Source organism: Hippoglossus stenolepis, chromosome 9 (genome assembly GCF_022539355.2).
Source record: "Hippoglossus stenolepis isolate QCI-W04-F060 chromosome 9, HSTE1.2, whole genome shotgun sequence".
NCBI classification, from domain to species: Eukaryota; Metazoa; Chordata; class Actinopteri; order Pleuronectiformes; family Pleuronectidae; genus Hippoglossus; species Hippoglossus stenolepis.
In genome coordinates this window covers 4906687-4930252 of record NC_061491.1, presented here as the reverse complement: position 1 = coordinate 4930252, position 23566 = coordinate 4906687, and the positions used below count along the sequence as shown (strand labels likewise).

Below are 23566 nucleotides of genomic sequence, written 5' to 3'. Positions count from 1 at the left end.
TATTATGAAAATATTAACTGTAGTTGCACTAACATCCAACAGCATCCATCCAGTGCTCTATAACTCCTACAGTTTATAGATGGCAAAAGATGGTTATAAAATGCAGTTTGCATAAATCACAGTGATCCTAAACCCAATCAATGTTTGCATCATCAGCTGACAACTATTATTTTCATTCTTCACATAATCAAACGCGACAAGTCTGGAAATCTTCCCAATCTGACAGCACTGTTTACTATATGCCACAGCTTGACATCTAACAGAGAGTGTGGGGAGTGTCTCATTTACTGTTTGCATTCTGATTAGGTGTGTATGTTGAGTGTGTACAATGGCTAATAGGGATGAAAGAATAGGCAGAGAACAAAGATTGTTTGTAATTCAGGCATTTTAATATTAACGAGCACAAAATGTTGAATGTGGCATTTACTGATGACCTTTATTTGTCGACTCATTTCAGCAGCTCTCTTTTGCAGTGTTACTTTAGTTGCATGGAAATAAAATTGTAGAGAGAAGGCGATGACAGGAATAATTATTTTAGATCGGAAATTTAGAAACACAAGGGAAAAAGGGAAAATGGCAATTGTAGCGAGCAGAAGAGGTGCAAAGAGACTGATGGAAAATAAGAGGAGAGGTCCACCATCGGTCAAGCATTTGAATTTAAATCAGCTGAACTAATGGAGACAATTTAGTCAATATCCTGTACAAAATGATGACTAAACCTCAGCTCACTGTGGTCCAACCCACATATTTTCATTTTTAGGACATGAATAAATTTCAGAGGCACAAAAAGCCGAGTGTGAAATCTCATTTCTCTGACAGCACAAAGACAATAAACAGGTGGCCACCGTGGAGAGACAATGGCAGATGATAGATTACAAAAAACAAGCAGAGTCGACCATCTGCCTTCATTTTGCCGAATAACCATCTTTAAATTCATTAACATTTCTGTTGACAGACTGAATGCTGATCACTCTTGGTGTTCACAGTCAGTTTTCAGAGATGGCTTTTAACATTTGTTTATTCATATTTCATTACTTGTGTGGAGGCCTCAGAGGTAAGAAGAGTTTCTCTCCAGACAAATGGTCTTAAAGTGAGTGTAAGCAGACTTTGTTATCTGCTTATCGCTAAGGCAGCAGCTGATAGCGGCTCTCTGCACCCCAGACACTCCCACTTGTAGTTACAGCGAATTGGTATTGAATTAAATTTCACTGATTGGTCAACCCTCAACGCCATCTCAGGAACATCTGCCGAGTTACTTCCACTGCGATCTGAACATACGGCGACTTCAAGTGGAACTGCAGCAAATCTGGTAATTTCTTTACAAAAACACTCTTTCACAAGAAAAAAAGAGGATAAAGGAGCTTCGTCCGGACCGACCCGATTTACAAATTCAGCAAACAGATGCTTTCCCTCATTCACTGATTAACTTCCCCCCTGAGTTTTGTCTGATGTGTCTCTTCCTGGAATTTCAAAAAGCAGTGCTGGGAGGCTGGGCTGAGACACGCCCACCCACACACACCAACTGGCTTGCTGAAGTCATCTACATTGTTTAGCTATGAGCATTGACACCAGTAGCACACACACACTGACGGAAATGTCGTATGAAGTAGAGGCTTCTTGTCAAAAACTGATTTATTACAAACTGTCATTCTCTTACTCACCATTGTCAATTTGTATTAAAAAGCAAAGTATGGAAGTCATAACCTTCATTATATCGACAATTTGCTATTTGTTGTTCCCAAAGTCCTGACTGAATTAGGAAAGGGCGCTTTAAGGTTTTTGGCACCTAATGCATACAATAAAATACAGATTGATTTCAGCTTTAAAACCTTGTAACGTTACGTTTAAAGCTCTGGAAAAAATCTCTTGAGTCCAGCTTGTCTCTGTGTTTTAGTGTTTTATATGTTTTAATATTAATTACTTTTACTGTAGAAATTGTGTTGCTGCTATTCTTCCTTGTAGTCTCCCTTGTAAACCTCAGTGGGAATAACCTGATTATATAAAGGTTCATCTTTAATTAAGAAATTGAAGATGATGAATAAGATATCAATATATTTGTGAGTGTGTGGCGGTGCTGACCAACCTGTCGTTGAGGCAACAGTAGATAATGGGGTTGTACATGGTGGAGCTCATGGCGAGCCACATGATGGCCAGGTAGACCTGCTGGATGAACCTCTCCTCAAACATGTAAGGGAAGTACTGGTGCAGCAGGAAGTAAACATGGTAGGGTAGCCAGCAGATGGCAAACGTGCACACCACCACGATCATCATCTTCACCACCTGTTGGACACATGAAAGCACCATCTTATCTTCATTCTTACTGTTTTGCTTCCTTACTTTATTCAAAATTTGACCAGTTAAGAAGGCATTACATAGGCTAAAGGGATAAAGGGATAGTTTACAGAAAAATGAAAATTCACTCACTATCTTCTCACCACTGTGATGGTGGGTGAAGTGTCTGAGTCCACAAAACACTTTTGGAGTTTCAGGGGTAAACAGCGTTGCAGCTGAATCCAATACAATTTAAGTCAATTTTGACCTCTTCTTCAGACGTAATAAAACAACAGAAAAATCACAACATTGCGGACACTTGGATGACACCACACGAGCAGTATGGAGGCATGTTATGTTTTTTCTGTTGTTTTATTCACTTCGGCTGAAACACTGTTTACCCCTACATTGGCATAGTGGTGAGTAGATAATGGGAGAATTTTCATTTTGTCCCTTTAAAGAATGGACAAAATGCAATTTCTTTACTTTATTCAGATGTTACAGATCTCATCTCGGTACAATTAACCTGTCCTAAAAAATAAAATGTACTTGCTCCATGAATAATGTATAACACATGCAGTATAAAATCTGTCATGGAAAACCATCAATCACAACAGTGTTACAGGAAATAGTTATATAGTCAGTTTTTTGCTCTTCAGATGATGAGAGTGCTGCAGTGCAGTGATTGTCTCCTCTTAAGACTCAGCATTCACCTTCTCACTCCTTTAAAAAGCCTCTGTTAGTCCAACATCTGGCAACTGCTTCGAACTTGTCTGTCAAAATGGAAAACGAATGCACAAAGACACGTCGTAAGCACTGTCAGTTACAGACTGCTCACTGACAGTGATCTGAAAATAATGTATATGGACAGGTGTAACAGATCTATGTTGCCTCATTATAGTAAGAGGGGAACCGATTTTTGACTATGTTCACTATCTTAGCATTAGCTTTTTAGCATATTTAATAAATAGTACTTAAAACTTGGTACAGCTGAGGTGGATATCATTAGCTTTGAGACATTAGAGTTTCGACCTGATGATGGTGCTAAGTAGAAAATGGATCACCAAGAATTATCGAATTCATCCTAAGGGAGACCCCATGCCTGAACTGATCCATCCAGTGTGCGCTGATACATTTTTCCCCAAAAAAACACAACTTTATCTGCAAAGTTATGGGGACGATGAATGCCTGTACTAAACTCCACTGCAATTGAAAATGAGACATTTCAGTCTGGAGCAAAGTGGGGGATCGACTGACAAACCCATGTTGCCATATAGGGCCATGTTGAAGTGTGGCTAGAGACCAATGAATAAATAATCAAATGATTCAAAGCAAGACCTTATAACAGAGTATTGGGGCCATGTTTTAGAATAAAGTTGGAATAAAAGAGAGTACAGTTGGAATATTTTGAGAAAAACTGGTAATGTTAAAAGAAAAAGCATTTTAAGCTACATGTAATATTATAACAGGAATATCCGAAAATCCGTCAGTTGCCTGTGTTTGAATGAGGAATATCAAGCATCTAGTTAAGTTAAACTTTAGTACAAGTTTCACAAATAGTGTGGTACTTAATATTTTGGCACATCAGCACCACATTATCATAACTATCAGGACTTTGAAAAGATTGTGTAAGAAAATTTATCTAATCTGAAGAAAGAACCACACAGACTGGGACATTGTCTCTTTTGTGGAGGAGGAAATGTTTGGTAGTGGGTGACTCATATCATTTGTTACATCTGTGGGATATTCAAAGAGGTTTAACAGTTTCACAATGAGATTGGTTTAAGATTTTGGATCTAAGGCCCTGTCCCATTTCACCCCTTAGACCTACCACGTGGCCCTACCCCTTTGTTTTGCACGTGGCTGTAAAGGGTTGCCCCATTTCTCTATGTGATGTAGAGGTAGTGGCCATCTAGCCCTTCAAACGTCCCTTCACACTGACTGACTGTGTGTTAATCAATAGACCAATCTGTCCCGTCTGTCCTTCAGTTGTCAGATCAACTGTGATATTGTTGGTTGGTGGCTGATTACATAGCGAGTTGTGTCCAAATTCCTGGGGGAAGACTTTCTAACCCTCTGCCTTGTGGCTCCGTTTGGAGGGGGGACACCACCATCATATCCAGGGGTAGGGCCAAGGGAGAGGAATTGGGACACGGCATTAAGGAGTGAACTCAGAAGAGAACGGGATCTCTTTGCTGCTTATTTTCTAATTTTCTTTTTTATTCTTGTTTTGACTTTATTCTCAAAATCTGAAAAGAAATTCTTCAACATGGCCATAATATGCCTCTGTAAGATGTAGAGTGAAGGAGTGATCGAAAGTACAGAAAACTAAAAAGAAACTGCTTCATATGTCAATGCTAGATAAAAACCCATCAAAGTAAATGTTGACAGGCTGACCTGGCCTGATCTCATCAGTGCAGTAAAACCTTGTCACAAGGAAAGTCTCTGCAAGTCTCTTCATTGAACGGTATTCGACAAAGAACTGCATCACCAAAACTGTGAACACACCTGACCAACATGGGCAGTGTAAGAACTTAAACAAGTGAAAAATATGTAGGAGGTAGAAAGGAGGAGAGCAGTTGGTGAAAACAGAGGATGAAGTGAAGTGAAGGTGAAAAGACGGCAGCTGTCCTGGAAACCCACCAAAGAAGAGAGGATAAAAGATGAGAGAGTCTGAGATTTAGGTTCATGCTGCTCTGATGATTAATTCATCACTGGAGGAATGATGTAGAGCAACTGGAAATTTTCCGCCACGTCCAGTCTTGCGCTGCTGTGTACAAAAGTGCACGTGACACGGTTGGAATAATCGGATTGGTTATTTAAAAGCTCCTTAATTAAGTGTTTGTTACCTTTCGTTTGGCGGTCAGCTGCTCCTTGTAGCGATCAGAAGAGTCTCCAGGGATCTCGCTGGCCCAGAGGGTCAGTCCCACCACCAGATACGCACAACCCATCACCAGTAGAGGAAGGAAATAGATCAGGATGGTCACACACACATAGTACCTACAAGAAGACATACATCCCAGGTCACATATAAATCATATAAATGGTTAGGACATACAAGGGCCGAGCTCTGGGTACCACTGCCTCCTCTGTACCCCCAGAAGAAGGATTTTTATTAAGCAGCAGTAAACAGTGGTGTATGTAGGCTATTGTTGTGCAGGGGCTTTAAATAAGGAAACCAGAATGACACGCAATAAAGCGCATACCTCCATCAAGACTTAATAGTCCTCTTTGATTCAATTAAGCTGCATCAAATTAATTAGAAGCTTCCTGGATCTGCCCCTTTGTCCAGACCCATGCCACTCTTTTCCATGGCTTCTATAGATCACGTAGCTGGTAACTCTGGAAAAGCAGGATTTGACACACAAAGGTGATGATGACGGTGCAGTTGACAATGATAAATTCGATAGGCCATCCACCACTTTGAATTTGAAAAGCTTCCTCTGTCTCCATGGTCAGGGTTAGGGGAAGGCTCTGTTTTAAATGCAGTTATCTTTACCTTAATGTGGGCTTATGTTTTTGTAGATGCTCTCATAAAAATGAAGAATGTTAAGCATTATTACAATCCATCCCTGAGTCTTCCTCTAGCCCCTTCAACAGCAAGAAGAGCGATACACACCACTACACTACTCCTCCTATGCACCACATAGAACAATAGTCAAACCATTCCAACCATCAAGTGCTCCATCCACCTCTTGCAGCATTTCTGGTGCATTTTTTTTTTTTATTGGAACAGTTTTTGTTGATCATTTGATATAAAAATGTCATTGCTTGTTCTAATCTGTTGATTTATACTGGTGTCTTCCCATTGGTATCTAGGAATTAGCTTCACCTTGCACATGATGGGAATTAGGCTATCAATCTCTGATCCCCACTATTGACTAGTTTAAAAAGAGCTATGGCAGGAGGTGAAGATGTACGCACGGTCACCTCATCAGCATTCATTACATCTTGTAGCTTACTGCAGAATTTCATAAATGATCCTTGTGATGTCCAAAAATTCTACAAATTCTCTTCAAATCAATAAAATTGATCTGAGGATTCTTGCTAAATGGCTGCCCTTACCTTAAGAAGAAGTCTGGTTATGGAGGAGCATTTAAGTGCAGCCTTCAATAACACAACATCAATTGATTTTTTTCCTACCATTTTGGGCTATTCTACACGCTGACTAGCTACTTGTTACTACAGACTGTATTTAAAGATGGACAACATGAAAGCTCCCCAAAAGTGAAGCCAAAGCAGGTTCATCACCCCCTTGTGGCTGGCTGCAGTATGGGTCATTTACCCTCCTCCATGTTAGCAGGCGGGACATGGACCGAATTCTCAAAGATGGTTTATGTTATTTTAGCTAGTTCTAATCATACTAAGTTTGACTTTAATTAGTTATTTGATGCTATAAAAATTTGGTGAATTATCCTCATGGAAATCGTGGCTCCACACGACAGTCACTACTGTGTAGAATCTGGCTCCAAATGCTGTCATCGGCGCAATATTTTGGCTTAATTTCTGGATAGTGGGAGGCAGTGGATATGGTGATAATTAAATATAATCACTGTCAGTTTATTGCTTATTAAATGTTTGGTAATTAAGTGGCAGTGGGCATAGCCTACTCAAAAATGGCTTGTGAACCTATTTTCCAGCCTGTCAATCCACCCTAACCCTGGAGCACTGACAGAGCAAGCAGCAAAATAAAAAGTTACTGGTTTGAGTCGAAGGCTGACTTGATCGTCACTAGTGTCTTAGGATGTTAGGATCAGCAGGAAGACCTCTGCTCCAATGACTGTCCAAAGAATTTAAGCCCTTTAGGAAATAATTAAATATGACAGTTTCAGTATCGAGCTAATGATTTGCTAATTCATCACAGACACAGTGTTTGATCTTGTTAACTGCCTGTAAAATGTGCGCACAGTAACATGCCTGCTAATTTGTTAAATGGCTAGAACACGTGTGTGTGTTGTGGTCCGTGTGGGTGTGTGCGCACGCATTAGCGTCCATTATAATATGTGGGAAATTGCATTAGAAACTGAATAGAGTGTGTATATTGTGTTTGACTATGCTCAGACGGGGGAATAGACCCCCTGACTCCAGCATCCACGGAGGGACAATCACTTTTCCCTTCTGTGAATGCTGCAGATGGGCCTCACAGGCAGTTTCCTTGGCAATTAACTATAATTATGTTAATGCCACTGAATACACAGAAGCACAGGAGCTTTCCTCATGGTACAAACCACCACACACTGAGAGTATGTGCGCATGTGTGCACATATATATTTATGAAGAAGAAGGTGCATTACCCGATCACCAGAGGACATTGCGTGGATGGTTGATATCAGAGCTGCAGCAGGTTTAGTCTTCAGCCTCAGGGGATCTCTAGGCACTTAAAACTGAAGAGTTATGGACACTTGTCTGCTTTATGTGTCTAACTGAGCAGTCCAAAGCTAAATCAATGGTAATGAAAGAAGCATTGTTACAAAGGTTCGAACAAAAGATAGAGTAATAAAATAAACCTTGGATTAAATTTTCATTTAAAAAGAAACAACAAAAATACCACTTAATTCCTCTCTGTGGTAAAGTAGTTTTTGCCAGTCTTTTATTTTCTTAAGTATGCTGGTACTGCAATCAGCCTCTTCATCCTCTTTCATCCAAATTACTATTGGCCTCCTTCAACATTAAGTGAATGCAAACTAAAGAACATTTATTAAGTCAACTGAAAATGTTCCTAAGTGCTCATTAGTTAATCCTGGGAGGTTTTTTTTGCCCTAATGAGGAAAGTTGTGTATGGTTCGCTTCATGCTACCTTTAATAAACATGCAGCCTTGATATCACAAATGACAGGAGAGGACTATGGATTCACTGACGTTGGCCCAAAAAACTGCCCTGTTTAAACCTTGTTTTAGTCTTAACTGGGAATAATGCAGAGTGATGAAGAAAATGAGAAACAGACACTACAGAGCTGCCTGATCTCATTAGATGCTACATGGCCTGTAAGGCTCACACAGACGTTTGTAATGACTTTGGCTGATTAGACCTGTGATCAGGTTTATTGAGGTTATCAGGTTCCTAGTTACAGGAACTTCCCTATAACTAGGAACCTTTGTAGCAACTGCTTGTACAAATAAAGTTCTGGGTAAATCTTTTTACACCCAAAAAAGTCCCTGGTTAGGGGGTAGTATGCCGAGTCCAAATTAAGTAAATGTAAAAAAGTCCAAATGTAAAAAAATGTTACAATAAAAGACAGAGAAAATAAAGCATGAACAAACAGCCAAAAACCAGACAGTAGAAATGAAACAATGTTTGAAAGCCAGTTTGAATAAATGAGTTTTCAGCCACTTTATAAAGGCGACAGCAGGGAGAGCAACAGTGTCACAGCCATGACTTTAAATTCACAATCACCTAGATTTTAGTGTTTTTCTATACACATTTGTTAACTTGTATTTTTGTTTTGTTTTTAGTAACCAAAGTCATTGTTAACATGTATTATATTGTTCTGTGATTCATTTTTTGTAACCAAAATCATTGTTTATTTTGTCCTTTGATTTCTGTCAGTTTGTATGTGCCCACAACCTTTTAGGCCACAGACCCATATCTGAGTGGCAGTTTTCTATTGGCTGAATAGCACTACAATAGAAACCATTGTTTAAGGTAATCTGTTTATGAAGAAGGGTAGATGCTGAAACGCATGGGAGCTTTGTTTTTTAAAGTCCAGATGACCATGTGGACCTTAAAAAACCTGGTCAGTAGATATAAGTGACCTGCTGGTGATATAAGGTCTTGACAACAGGTACATGACAATGGAGTTCTCTGTGTGTGTGAACAAGAACCTCAAAATGAATCCTGAACATGATGGGAAGACAATGTAAAGAACCTCGGATGTGTGTGGTGTGGGTAATCTTGCTGGATCTGGTCAGCAGCCTTGCAGCAACGCTCTGCACCTTTTGCAGATGGTCCAGTGACGACTTATCGTGGCAGGTGAAGAGGAAATTATAAAACAGTAGTAGATATAAAAGCAGCATTTCATCTTTCTAAGAGTAGATTTGTCACAACTTCAAAGTGATCCTATGGAGCTGTGACTGCTCAGTCTTATCTGCCCAAGTCTTATCACGTATTAGTATGAACTAGAATGGTACTCAGTAGAGTGCATACCTCCACCAACAGTCTGAAGGCCCGACAGTTAACGTTTATGTTAAAATAAATCAGTTTGAGTAGAATTTTTATAGGCAGTTTGTGCAGTTTACCAACAACAACGGCACCTGGACAGTACTGACATCTGCGAGAATGCTGGGCTGGACTCCAGAACAGAAGAAGCTTTTGTTGCTCATTAACTGTGGTGCACCTTCTACTTCCATTTGCCCTCGTCTGTCAGGACCAGTGTTTGCTCTACAAATGAGGAATGGCTTGAGACAGGAGCTGAAGGTACACATCTGTCTTTAGAATAAACTGTGCAAACTCTTACCATTAGTTATCAAGGGAATGTTGTTTTGGAGTCAAATACAGAAGTACTTACTTTTCCTCTGGAAAAAGAAAATAGCTTCTGTTGCAATGAACACTAGAAAATGGGAGCGGGATCAATAAATGGGGAAATAAAGTGATAAAGTGAGTGTCTGAAATCTCACCTACTGCTCTGTGGAGTAAACTACTGAGTCTGTTAATAAGGAGTCCTAAATGAACGAATAAGGAACTGAAATTAGACACAGCCCATGAGCCACACTTCGAGCACTGCTTCTACATTTTACTTGAAGATTTAATATTTTTTTAGTGTTGTTGTTCTGGATCTGTTCAAACACCATTTGCACTGGTGAGCAGCTTTCTGTTTCAAACTCAAATATCAAGCATTTCTAGTAGGAGGTCTTTGAGCAGACCTTGGGCTTTTTCATGATTCAAGATTCATTGTTTGCATTGGATCCACTTAGTTTTGATTTCACATTGCATTTCAGAGAGAGGAATAAAGACTTCCCTTTGACCTATGTGCATCTTGTTATCATCAGCTCTATAGGCTGCGTCTAACGTTACTTAACATTGAGTGGTTTGTAGATGGGCTTGTTTGTGAAAATTGGATTTCCATTTAAATTGAAAAAAAATGTATGAACAGTTCACTTTGTTAATTTCAATGTCACTGTAATATTATTATTATTATTATTATTATTACCATATTAGAATGAATGTCCTCTTCGTTTCAAACATTATATCGTCCGAGGTGAAGACTGCAAGCAATCCTGCCAGCCTCTGCTTCTTTTTCTTCTTCTATTGTTCCTTCCTGCTGCGTCTGGTCAGAAAGTTGGAATAACTTTCCAAAATAATGTTTTCACACTGCAAAGGTATAGAACAAACAAGGTAAGCCCCGTTTGTTTTGTTACTATCTCACCACATGTTTGGGCTTGAATTATTATTATGTAACTGGGTCACAGCTATGGTCATGGTTGTACTTAACTAAATGTGACTTAGCTATTAGTGACACTCGTGCATTCGTCCCACACTCTTCTCACATGAGTGGAAAAGAGAAATGCAATAAAACCAATTAAAGAATTTGAGCATTTTGCCACACCGGTGTAATGAAACACTACTCAGAGTGTTAACTAAAGGAGCAGGCCTCAAACCACAGTGTCTACCATATGGCTGGGGTAATTCAGACTAAACACAAGCTGCCGCAATCCACTTAGTGGCAGATATGTGATTTATATGCACACAGGTGCCTGCAGGAGTACTGAGCTGAGAGACAAACTCTGAATCCTTCTCCCTTTGTGTTGCAGGATTCGTTGATGTTTGAGTTTGTGTCTCAAGAGTTTAGACTAAACAAGACAGACAACATGCTGTGTACTACATCTGTTGTTTACTGAATTCAATTTTGGGGGTGGATGTGTGTGTGCGGGGGGGCCAGAAGAGTAATTCGATCTCTTTGGCATCCTTCATTGAATTTAATGTCAGAGAGGTGTGAAATTGACTGTAACATCTTGCTAATACACTCACATGAAAAAGGACAACAGGTGATCAACAATGGTAAATCATCAGCATTGTCTAAGATACGTGTCTTCGTTAACACATAGAGGAGCAGAAGGCTGGTCCATTTATTTCATGTGATGACTTGCAGAGCATTGGGAACCATATTTCCATTCTTGACTCATCTATTGCTAAAGCTTGTTAGTAAAACTGTGGGAAATCTAGGAGATCTACTAACCTTCCATAAAGTCAGAAGTTGTGAGTATCACACTCATTGCGGATACAGACGTGGACAATCTACATCCACACTACTGCCATTTCATTTGGAAATGCATCAACTCGGCTATGGATATGCCTGTTGGCCCTGTTTTAGTTTGAAAACTCCGGGGCAGCGGTTTAGTCTGGACGGGCAGAAAGGGAGATGTTTGGAAACGATGACCTAGACACTCACAACTGCGTGCTGATTGGGTCTTTTAGGTCACCGCTTAGACTTTGTTGATTCGTCAGGTTCTTATCACATTTCCGGCAGAAAACATCATTGTTTTGCTGACTCTGTTGTCTTTGTTAACAGCTGTTGAGCAGTTAAATTCTGCATTTTACAACGATACAACTGTTTGTTCATGCCTTCCTGTTTACACTGGCATGCTTGTGCCCAGTGTAAATGAGTGGTCACGTGATGTTTTCAGGTGTGTTATTATGGACTGAGATTAAAACAGTGTGGGCATGGAGGCCACGCCAACAGAAACTGCTGGCCACTTTGAGTTAATTTGAAATTGATGTTTGTGCCACTCCACAAAACAGTGATGCTGAAAATGACACACTCATGACACCAGATGCCGCATCTGTCTAAGTGGCATATGGACTCGTTCTGAAGTGCTCCTTCACCCTAACTCCTCCAGACAGTAAATCATGAAGTGTAAATCCTGCCGAGAGACATGATGGATTGATTTACTCCTCCAGCTGATTTGCATGATTAAAGTGGTTTTGCAGTTAGATGGTGATGGCAGGTACCAGTTCCAGCAACACAGGAAAAAAAACAGCCGTTGCTAGAATTAATAATATAATGGTGCCATAAAAAACTGAATCCATCAGCTCAAGTGTGTCATTGAGGGGAGGTTGGAAACTGACAAGCTTCTGTTGAAACACATCTTTTGTCTTTAATTCTTCCAAAAGCACACACCTACTGAAAGTGTAGAGGTATTGTGTTGTACTGTGACAATCACCTTATAGTTTAGAAAATGAGCATTTACTCGAAGCAAAAGTCATTATCTGCGTAAAGGTGTGTGGTCCTGACACTTGAAACTAATTTGGGTCAGGATTTAAATCAGAGTTCCCCACACTTCTTAATATAGTTGAGTATATTTCACAGTTTCAGCTGAGCTTCCCATGTGATGTTGGGAGCTGCTGCGTTTGTCGATTTCAAAAGCAAAAAAAACAAAAACTTCTTGTGACATTTCTGAGAATAAAGACGACGTCTTACAAAGAGATGAAAGATGTGCGGCCACAAATTTCTTGACACTTACATTCTCAAACACATGAAGACGTTTGTGAATGCCGCTGCTTGCAAGACATCAGCTGTGAGAAGTGAGAAGTATCTAAAAAGCAGAATACATATTTTCTGATGTATATTTCAGTGCTCTGGGTATAAATGCTTTAATATTTTTTCGTCGCAGTTATGTATTTTTAAATATCAATATCGTACCGATTCCCGCTGCAGGGAGCTGAACAGCCTGCCTCGCACACAGTGTACAGACTGACTCAGACTGGTAATGCATGCTTATAGTTTTAATAAAATGTTAAACCTTCGCCTGATCTTTGAGAAGATTTGTCATCTTCTGTCTTAGGAAGTCAACACTGGTGATATATGTCCTGTAAATGTCCTCTCTATTATTATAAGCCAGGACACAAGTGAACTGGAGAGTGAAGCACTCGCGGGATTAAACGTGACTTGCAGCAAAAAAAAAATAAATATTGATTTAGTCATGGCTTAGAGGGCGTGTACATTTTGCAGAGTGAGCTTGAGGTGAGTTGGACATGTATTGTTGTTTTGAGTCACAGCTGTACAAGCACCCAAAATCGAGTTGGTGACGCTTCCCGGTTAGCTGTCTCTCTCTCGCTATTGCAGGTTTCTTTCTGAGTCAATTATATCGAACATGTTTACAATTCGAGAGCTGGGAGGCTCTGACTCAGTTGGTAGCTTTAACATTACTTCGGGAACGCCTCGCAATTGCCCGGGGGGTTTTGAAACCGGCGCAATTATCTTCTAGTGTGCAGCAGCCTTAACATGACTGCAGCTGAATGTTAGATATATAACTTCTGTCTGTCAACTCCATCAAGTCTCCTACGTGCACAGCACAACAGGAAGCAAAAGGAAACAAAAACAGCAACACAGGTGGTAAAAACTGAAACATTGGGAAAAAATAAAAGACAAAAGAGCAAAACGGAAGAAATCCAGGGACAGATCAAAGGAAAGTAAAGTTAGAGAGACACACAAGACATTTCAAAAGAAAACTCGGAAATAATGAACTCAGGGTGCATAGAAAGATCAATCCAAATATACAAAACCATAGTCCAATCACAGGGAGATATATGTCCAAAAACGTCATTCTCCGCCTCCTGCATGCTGCGCCACCCTCGCCTGAACACTCTGACTCAGATTTTCCTTTTGTTGTCAACACATCTGACTCCGAGAATCCTCCACTGTGTTCTTCATATGTGAAAAACAAAGTCCGCAGAACGTCCAGACCAAATTGGGCAGACACATAATAATAAAAAAATCTTTCCAGGAAGATCACTGCAATAAGATCATATGTTATAGGCATATATTCGATTTTTTATCAGTGTTGAATAAATATTGTGGAGTATTTCTCTCTGAACAGTTTGAGTAAAGGTATATAGTGGCTTTAAATGGAAGGGAAATACTCCATTTCAGAAAACAACCAATACAATTTTAAAGTTCCCTCATCCACAGTGAAACAGCTGTACCAGCTGTACCCTGTAAGAGCAGAGTGACTCTCCGACAGATCCTGTCTTCCGGGAGGCCCCCAGGGACCCAATGCTCCCACTGATGGATGACACTCGGGGGAATAGAAGCTGTACTATGTCACCTTGCTGTCGTACAGGCTGAATCAATGAAACCACACTCAGTGGAGGTCACGCACACTGACAAATTATACACAGAAACGTATATTGTTTTAATTTCTGGGGCTGCTGGCTCTTCTCTTCTCACAGCAGACAAACATGCCTCAAACGACCATATTTCTTGGCTCTTGCGACTGTGTGTATGTGTGTGTGTGTGTGTGTGTGTGTGTGTGCCATTATGTGTACCAATACAATATGCAGGTTATGTGAAGGAAGGTGCCACATAAAATTGTGCATGCACCTGCTTATTAAATCATGTGGGTGCCGGTACCAGCGTACATAATTAATGAATGTGTGTGTGTTGGGAGAAGGGGCAGCTGTTCTTTTGACTTTGCCTGCCAGCAGAGGCAAAGGAATACCGGGGGTAACAGGACCTTGCTCCACGCCACCTTACTGGCACTAATCACAGGCTCATGTCGTGCAAAGCCCAATTTAGTGGGGAGAGATCACAGAGTACTAGGTGTGCTCAGTCCGTGATTTTCTCTGTGTGTGTCTAATAACATCTACCAGGCGTATCCACACAGTGCATGTGCGTGTAGTAGTCAATCTATTTTGTGAGGCTTTTCACGACAAGCATATATTCTCACAAGGACAAAAGCTGTGAGGAAGGTTCTCCAAAATGAGAACACTTTGTGTATTCTCGCTGCCTTCACTGGGTTAACAGCCCAAATTGGAAGTCAGATGGTTTATTTTCTAACGACGAAAGGTTTGGTCGGGGAGCACACATTACGGGTTAGAGGTTATAGTCAATCAATGAAAACCCCATTAAACCACCTGCCACACGCAAAGGCAGTGACTCAACAAGAGACCTGTGGTGACCGGGTTTTATTTTACAAGTTTAGAGAGCTCCATGAAAAGTGACACCTTGGTCGTACAGTCATTCAGTTTCATCCACTCGAATGTTCATCAAAATCACTCACTGGATGACTCTGGCACTGTGACAGGAAGCCTCTAAAGCAGCTAATCCCTCAGGGTAACATCCGTGTGGTTTGGTGCTTTTAACAAAGAAAGTCTGGTTTCATGTTAAGAATCAGCTTGGGAGGCTGATCACTGTCCTCGATGCACATAATGGGGCAACACCCAAACCCTTAGCACCTCTTCCACCGAGCATCTGTAACTTGTAAGATTAGTCCAGCATCTGGGTCCATCACTGGAATGTAACAGTTGGGATTCACATGCTCAATTCAATCTTTTGCTACCTGAGATATCCAGTTCTGGACCTGGGCAGATGTAATAATGAAATTTACATCACAGAGCCCCAGGTGGAAACAATGAGTTGGCCTTTATCTATCTGCAAATTCCTAAAGTCTGTCTGTATGTGGTTCACTTATCATGAGAACTGTTTATCGTATCACCTTCACACTTGGCATGTGTATTATTAAAGGCCCAAGGAAGTGCAGTGTCAAATTTGGATGTGTGATACGTTCAATATAAATTCACTTTGAATAAACAGCAGATGTGGCTGGGAATCACTGATGTAACAAACATTGTCGATCATGACAAAAGCACATTGCAACAACGGCTTGCATACAAGGCAAGTGTAGAAATGAAAGCGATACTGCACACTTACATGTGTTTTTTGAGCTGTAAACTAAACTATGTGACTGTTCTTTGATTAAATGAAATCACATCTACATTCATGAGTTGAACATGGCTCAACACCACCTAGAGATTCAAACCGTCTTGTACCTTGTAAGGACAATGCTTGCGTAGAGTCGACTGTTTAGGAATTCTCTACGTCGTGACATTTATATATCTATGACGGGTTTAACACTCTCTAATCAAAGGTGGGAAGCCCTTGAGTAGGAATCAGGAAAATGCGCTAATTAAAAATTTAAGTTGAAGCTGAAGTATTAAACCACCACATCGTCTACCATTCAGAGACGTCCCCCATCCTCATCTGCCCCTCAACTGTCTCACACACACAATGACTTTGGGACCAGAGTGCTCCTCAGACGCAGTTTAGCCCCAGCTGTCTCGGCACCGGCCACCTGTGCCGGCAGTTCAGATGGCCACGGACGTCAGGAAGCTCCGGAGGTGAGAAGCCTAAATCCATACCACACTTCTGTGGAAAAGTGTATGAGCTGCTACTGGAGTCGTCGGTCATCTCGAGACAATGTAGATAACCTTTAACATGCTAATTGGTATCTAATACGTGTTAGTCCGTTTCTGTGTGTGTGTGTGTGTGTGTGTGTGTGTGTGTGTGTGTGTGTGTGTGTGTGTGTGTGTGTGTGTGTGTCTGTGTGTGCGTGTGTGTGGTGTGGTGTGTGAGACACTTCAGACAAAAACTAAGGGGGAAGTTAGTTTTGTAAGTTGCTGCTGCAGCCTCCCTGTACGTGCAACAGTGTGATTTCTATTCTTCTGCTCACTCATAAGTGTCTGTATAGGTCAGAGTGTATAAGGGGGTGAGGTATGTGTGGTGGGGGTGGAGCAGGTTACGTAAACTTGACGCACAGTGTCATCTATTAATACTCAACTATGAGACCTGAATTACTAATTCTCACTGACTGTGGGACTGGCCGTCGTACAGCATGTGATGGCGACGATGATGAAATTCCTGCAAAGGAAGCCACGTGGGACCTGACCCGAGGTCAACCTTAATCAGATATGCCATTTACAGCTTTAGCAGCTGAGCTGAATGACTACTGTGCTCTCACTCAGATTCTACGTGTCACTGATTAAAGTTTCATTAAAAAAGTAATATGTGCAGCAGGCATCCCATCATGAACAATGAAATTGCTGTTGTGCGGTTCATAACAAAATATATTTCCATGGAGAAATGTGACAGAGGCCGTTGAAAGGGAAGGCAATAGCAGGCTGGCAGCGAGCAGAGTAAACATTGCTGCTGATGAGCTGAGAGGTTTCCATCAGCAGAGCTGTGATCAGAGCCATGTTGCTGAGTGCCTGCATACGTGCGTCATTGTACGAGTGTTTTTCTGTGTTAGCTCCAATAGTATTGTGTGCGCGTTTTGTGGAAGTGTACCTGCAGCTGTGCTTTGATCTGGGTGTCGGCCAGTTGTGCCAGTGGGATTAGAAAAAGACAAATGGCGGAAATTGAAGAATACTAGGTAGAGGTAAAGTATGAATAAATCACTTACTGGTATGATGCATTTAACCTGCTTTCTAAAGCAGCTTCAGAAGTTTTGGGGCTGTGCAAGAGGAAGATTAACACACACGCTTGCAATGCATCACCTCGCCTTTTCTTCTGATTGTAGATCAAGGGGGCGAGGAGAGATGAAATTGGCGCGGTTTGGCAGCAACGACAGCTATTTCCTCTGCACACGCAAAGGTAAAATACAGAGAGCGTTACAATGATTCATATTCATGTTTAGGACCCTCTGGTGTGATAGAAGAGGCCTTGAGTTCTATTTTAGCAGCTCAAGGAAAGATGATATCTGGAGGAAAGGTGACTGGTCAACACTGACTGTCATTGAGCTGCCTCACCAGGGTCACACAGTGCCTGAAATCATTCTTAGTGCTTGTTGTAAATTTCTTTCACCCTGCTGCATCACATTAACATAAATGATGTTTGACAAGCATCCTGTCAAACCTCTACAGTGGACTGCGCTTGAACCTTCCCATGGGAAAGATAACACTTGGTTTATCTGAGTCCTCCTCCACTGGAAGCTATGTTTAGTTTATTGTTGCTTCATTTGGATGTTCAAGCTGTACTGTGCAGAATGTGGCTTGAGTTTGACACTACAGGGATGTTTTTACATTCATCTGCTGAAAACTCTCTGTATAAAAAACCCAGCTCGACACGTGTAATTATGAGCAACATAACAGCAAGTCTGGAAACCAGTCATGGTCCAACATGAAGGTTGAAAAGAGTTTTGTGGAAACCTGAAATCTGAGAGTTTAAAGCGAAGCGTGAGACATCTTGTGTCTAGATGTTAATGTTAATAATGAAAAATAGGCCTCATGCACCAATATCCTAGTTGTTTTTTAAATTTGTTCTCAGGAAAGTTCCTAGGAAGGAAACCTGTCTAGAATTGTTTGCACCAGTGTTATTACATTGATGAATGCTATTGTCTTCATAAAATGGAAGTGCGTGCCAGTTATTCCTAATAAGCATAATCCAATAGCATGTAAAAAATGCCTGAACAAAATGACAGTGGTGCACAAATTGAATATGCAAACATGTTTTTTTGTGAATAAAAATACATGTCCATGTGTGTAAAATCTCACATTAAGAAATGTATACATTTTTAATGTGAGATTTGAATACACACTTTTAAGTGGTGTGTTTCAGTTTTAAATAACCACATATCAACAAAATATTATAAATGATCAAAATATTATGGTAATTTAAATCCTATCATACAACTTTATAACTGAAAAAACAAACAAAATAACTAATAATTATTTTTGCACAAATATGTCAATAGTAGAGAGTGTGTAAGTGTTCTCTTCAGTTTAGATTCTGTTCTTACCAAAGAACAAATCCCAGATAAGAAAACATTGGTGAGTGAGGCTATATATCTGCATAATTATAGATTTGGGATGTTTAAACATCTTTCATGTCTGAATTCTCTCAAACAAAATGTCTTCTTATGAGGAATCCATTATCCATTTCCGTATTGTACCGAACTAGCCTTAACTAAAATGGGTTAGGGTTAGGGTTAGAGACTGTATATCAAAAAAGTGAACATGAGCGGAAACAAAAAGCACATCCCAATGCTGTTAACTAAGGGAGAACATAAGCTTTTGAAAATACAATGTATTTTCCAGAGGTTGAGTATATGTCTCAGGAGTCAAATCCTATGGATGTTGGTTTATAGTAAATTTGAAGAACTCTGGCTGAACTCTAAATCCGCTGCTACTCCAGGGACTATTTTACTATTTGGCGACATGAAGGGATGATTGAACAGGTTCTATGATTTATGGAATCAACAGCAAATTGCAATGTCAGACAGGCTGGTTTTCAAAGAAGCTGGAATCAATAAGACGTATAAACATGGGGCCCATTCCCCCAAAACACTCTGAATGTCCTCCGTCTGTTGTGGTTGGATGAACCAGCTAAATCACCCCTGGTGGAAAGTACAGGTATCAACCATACTCTGCTTTGGGGTGAGGTTTGCTGACAGACTCAAACCATTTTCTTTTACATTTCTTTATTTATTTCCTACAGTTTGCTGAGGGTGAAAAGCGTCCAGGTTGGATCTGAGGAGCACCAATTTATATAAAAAACAGATTGGACTAAGAATCATGTGGTGTGTGTAAAAGATGCTGAAAAATACACTGAAATCACAGTCTGATAAAAAGCTGATAATGTACATAGTTTAAAGAAATAAAAGGTGTGCTTGAGCCAACCATGATCATATTTTGACTCTTTAAAAATCTAAATTTTTTTTTATTCAATTCTCTTCAATCATCTTTTTATGAATTATAATTTGTCTATTGTTTCCCTCTTTCATTGTGATTTAATTTCCTGGTCTCTGAAGCACTAGGTGAATCATTCTTGAACAGAACAGATGGGTGCTTCATCTGTGTAGCTGCGGTAGCTGAAGTACAAATGTGAAATGAACGGTGGAGGGAGGCCTCGTTCAAATCGAATCGTTCCTTTCTCCTGTCCAACCCGCAGCGTTTGCTTTGCACAGGAGAGACAACACAAATCCCCGATGATGTGCCTTCAATTCTTTCTCCACAAAGCACAAAAAGCTTCCGTGCTCTCTCGCCGCGCTCTCTCATTTACACCAAATGCAAACAACATCCTCCGACATTTGCCACCAATTCAAGAGTAATTAACAATGCTTGTTAACTATCTGAATGGCTGTTCCGCAGGGAGACTCACATCTTTTTGAAGTCGCACACAACGTATTCGGGCCAGTCGATGAAGCACACCATCCGACCGGGGAGCTCGTCCATGTTGGAGTAGTAGTACTGGGGGAAGGCCAGGAGCAGAGCCAGCACCCAGATCACAACCACCACCACTTTGGTCTCTGTGGATGACATGCGCTGCTGCAGAGGGTGGATGATGGCCATGTACCTGTAAAGGGGGGAAAGAGAGAGAAGTCAGTGATGCTGGGAAACACTTGTGGGCTGAGCCACCATTTTCAGGATCGTATAATCTCCAAATTAGAGATACAACTGCATTGCCTGTTCTAAACCTGTCTGTTTGGAATGAGCTGTTCTCTTGTCCTGTGTTAATGCTCTGGAGCTACTTCAGAACTGCCACTAGTGAGTCCTCCTCAAACAGTTCTACAATAAACCTTTTATTGTTTTTGTGCTGGATGTTGTGTGCAGAGCTTTTTATAAACATTCTATGGAGCAGAGAGAAGTTAGAAAACTTTGTGTTCATCCTACCTGGTTTACCCACAAGAAAGATTTTATCGTGGACTGCTACAGAGTGCTGGTCGCCTCCTTAGTCAATGTTTGATTAATATCGAACATGTCACGTGTCCAAATTGCACCAAAATCGTCACTGTACTTTCGACATTAACAATACACATGACAAGTGTGAAGCTGATAAATTGAAAGGTTCGTGAGATATGCCTTCCACATACAGACAGACATACAGTAGATGAAGCACTGAGCTAAATAAACATCATTTCTAGAAAACAGGGTTGCCAAACAAATTTGTTAGCTCACATCTGTGGGTTTGATCCCTCAGGCTTTCGGCTTTCATTGAGAAAAGATTTGACACCAAATATTGAATATGATCATGTATAAATTAATTTTACCATATGCAATTCTTTGTTGTCTCCTGATTGAGAATTAAATGGAGCACACACGTACACATTGGAGGCTTCATTGAAACACTGCTCATTCGCTTTGAATGGGGCGACGTCATGCGTTGCTGAACTGCATTGTGTATCCATTGCTTTGCTTTGTGGTGCTTGCAGCAGGCACAAGCCAATCACATTAAGTTTAAACAAATAGTCAAGCCCAGGCGCTGGCCAATCAAATCATGTTTATGCAAATACAGGTCAAAATGAGCCTGGAGAGAGGAGTCAGAGGCAGCTGGTGAACCTGGTGTGCATTCATCTGGTTGTGGAGTTTATTTCCCCTTGTACATTGCATGGGCTTTGCTAGCATGGAAGGTTTACAAAAGGCAGCTATTTGTGTGTCCTGAGCAGGAAACTGTGATTGGCTGAAGTCGTTGTGATGAATGCACCAGCACCAAGTGTCAGGCCTGTCTACCGGCGTGCATTAAAGAGATGCATACCTGTGTGGGCTCAGTAAAGATAGAGGATGTTGTTTGTTGTTCACACTGTAAAGCCCCTTCGGACAAATGTGTTGTTTGTTGTGTGGGGCTTTACATAAAACTGAAATGACTTGATTTGTCTCTGGAATTTCTTGCCTGAGGAGATAGGTACAGTACAGTGGCCCTGAGAGCTCACATACTAAAACTTAAGAAAACACATGCAAGTAGACAAAACACAAGCAAAGTAAGAAAACATCTTGTGCGTAATGTGTTGTGTTGTGTGTAATGTGTTGTGTTGTGCGTAATGTGTTGTGTTGTGTCTAATGTGTTGTGTTGTGCGTAATGTGTTGTGTTGTGTCTAATGTGTTGTGTGTAATGTGAGGTGTTGTGTTGTCAAATTGATGAAGATGTTTTCTTACTTTGCTTGTGTTTTGTCCACTTGCATGTGTTTTCTTCAGTTGCAGTGCGTTGAGCTCTCAGGGCCACCGCAGATAAGACTTGTCAGCACTTTCATCTGTTTTATATCATTGCCTAAAACATATTTCTACTGGAAAGCATTTGGATGCCTGAATATAACTGGTTTTAATGGAAGTTGGAATCTTTGTTTTGTCATGTGTTTGTTTAGATAAGTGCTTTAGAAATCACGTTTTTATTATTAATATTATTATTATTACTAGTGCAGTGCAGATTATAAACCTCCCTGTTTGGAATCGTTTTTTGTTTGTCCTGTGTTAAAGCTCCGGAGTTACTTCAGAATTATTCTTTGTGAGCAGTGAGTCCTCCTCAAACTGTTCTACAATATATTGTCAGTTTTTATTGTTTGTGTGTTGATCTTATGGTGTAGAGAGAAGTTAGAAATCCTTGTGTTCATCCTACATGGTTTATCTACAATGAAAATGTTTTCATTAAATGGAAATTAATTTTATTTATTACTGTTCACGTGTGTGGTTTATATGTATATAAGTTTTTAATGATTTACGTAGCTGCTGGTTCTTTTTCAAACATTGTGTGTTGACATTTCAAAGGTTGTTTAAGCAAACCACACAATCTTCGGACCCAAGTTCACAACTTTTCAGATGAAAACTGTAATTTTGCCCGATAGGATTGCAGCAACAAAACGAATGATATATTTTACTTTTTAGACAGATAATTAAGAGGAATTGATTCTATGAATGTTGCTGCCATGACAGATTAGCACCTGCAACACCAGTCAATGTCTGTGTCAGTCTGATTTGGTGAAATAAAAATAATCTAATTATCAAAATAATCGTCTGGTGATTTTGCAGAGTTGCCTAACGTTGCTGTAGTACGTAGAAGAAGATATGTTCAACTCGGCCCACAGACTGAAGGCACACTGTCCTGCCCCCACTGACTGCTACAGAGCGCCCTTCTGCGCTTGCCTCGGCCAGTAGTTATACACATGCCAAGTGTCAGGCCAATATAAATATAAATAAGATTAATTTCATCACACAAGGGCATTTTCTGCAGTATGATGGTTGGTAACTGCCCACAGTTGACTTCCCTGTTAAAGTTATGTAAGCACAAAGACACCAGATTAGACAAACCTGTTCAGTATCAAATAAGTACAAATATTATACTGACAAACACAAGCACACTGTATCATAATGTAAAGCGTCAGTTTGATTGTCCATTGTTTGAAGAGTAGATGATTCAATGTCCAGTGTGTGATCACATGTTATTTTGGGCCTTGTTGTGGGAAAAGTGTGAAAAAAATGCTCATTTGTGTACGAGTCATACATTTAAAAATAGTGTTCCTGAAGGGTAACTAGGATGTGAAGCTTCACACACACACACACACACACACACACACACACACACACACACACACACACACACACACACACACATTCGCCCACGCAGCAACATCTGAAGCATTTCAAAGGAAGTTTACAGGTCAAACTGCACATTATACCTTGATTTTCACTCAAAGGGGGAAAATAATTATTTTTCTATAAATATTTTTTGGGACCATGAAACGATGCTCTCTGCAGACTGGAGTTATAGAAGAGTGTCTGCCATGAAGCAGAACTCTAGTCAAATGATTCCTCTCAG

General features: G+C 40.4%; 1 protein-coding gene across 1 annotated transcript in view; it reads right to left on the bottom strand.

Annotated features, from left to right (window-relative positions):
- The window catches only part of tacr1a (tachykinin receptor 1a), a 45600-nt gene that overhangs the window by 9422 nt on the left and 12612 nt on the right, over positions 1-23566 (bottom strand). The window contains exons 2-4 of the mRNA XM_035165775.2: positions 20141-20335; positions 5121-5271; positions 2084-2280 (exon numbers count right to left, since the gene is read on the bottom strand). Coding sequence (XP_035021666.1) covers positions 2084-2280; positions 5121-5271; positions 20141-20335 — 543 coding nt within the window. The remainder of the gene's footprint in view (positions 1-2083; positions 2281-5120; positions 5272-20140; positions 20336-23566) is intronic.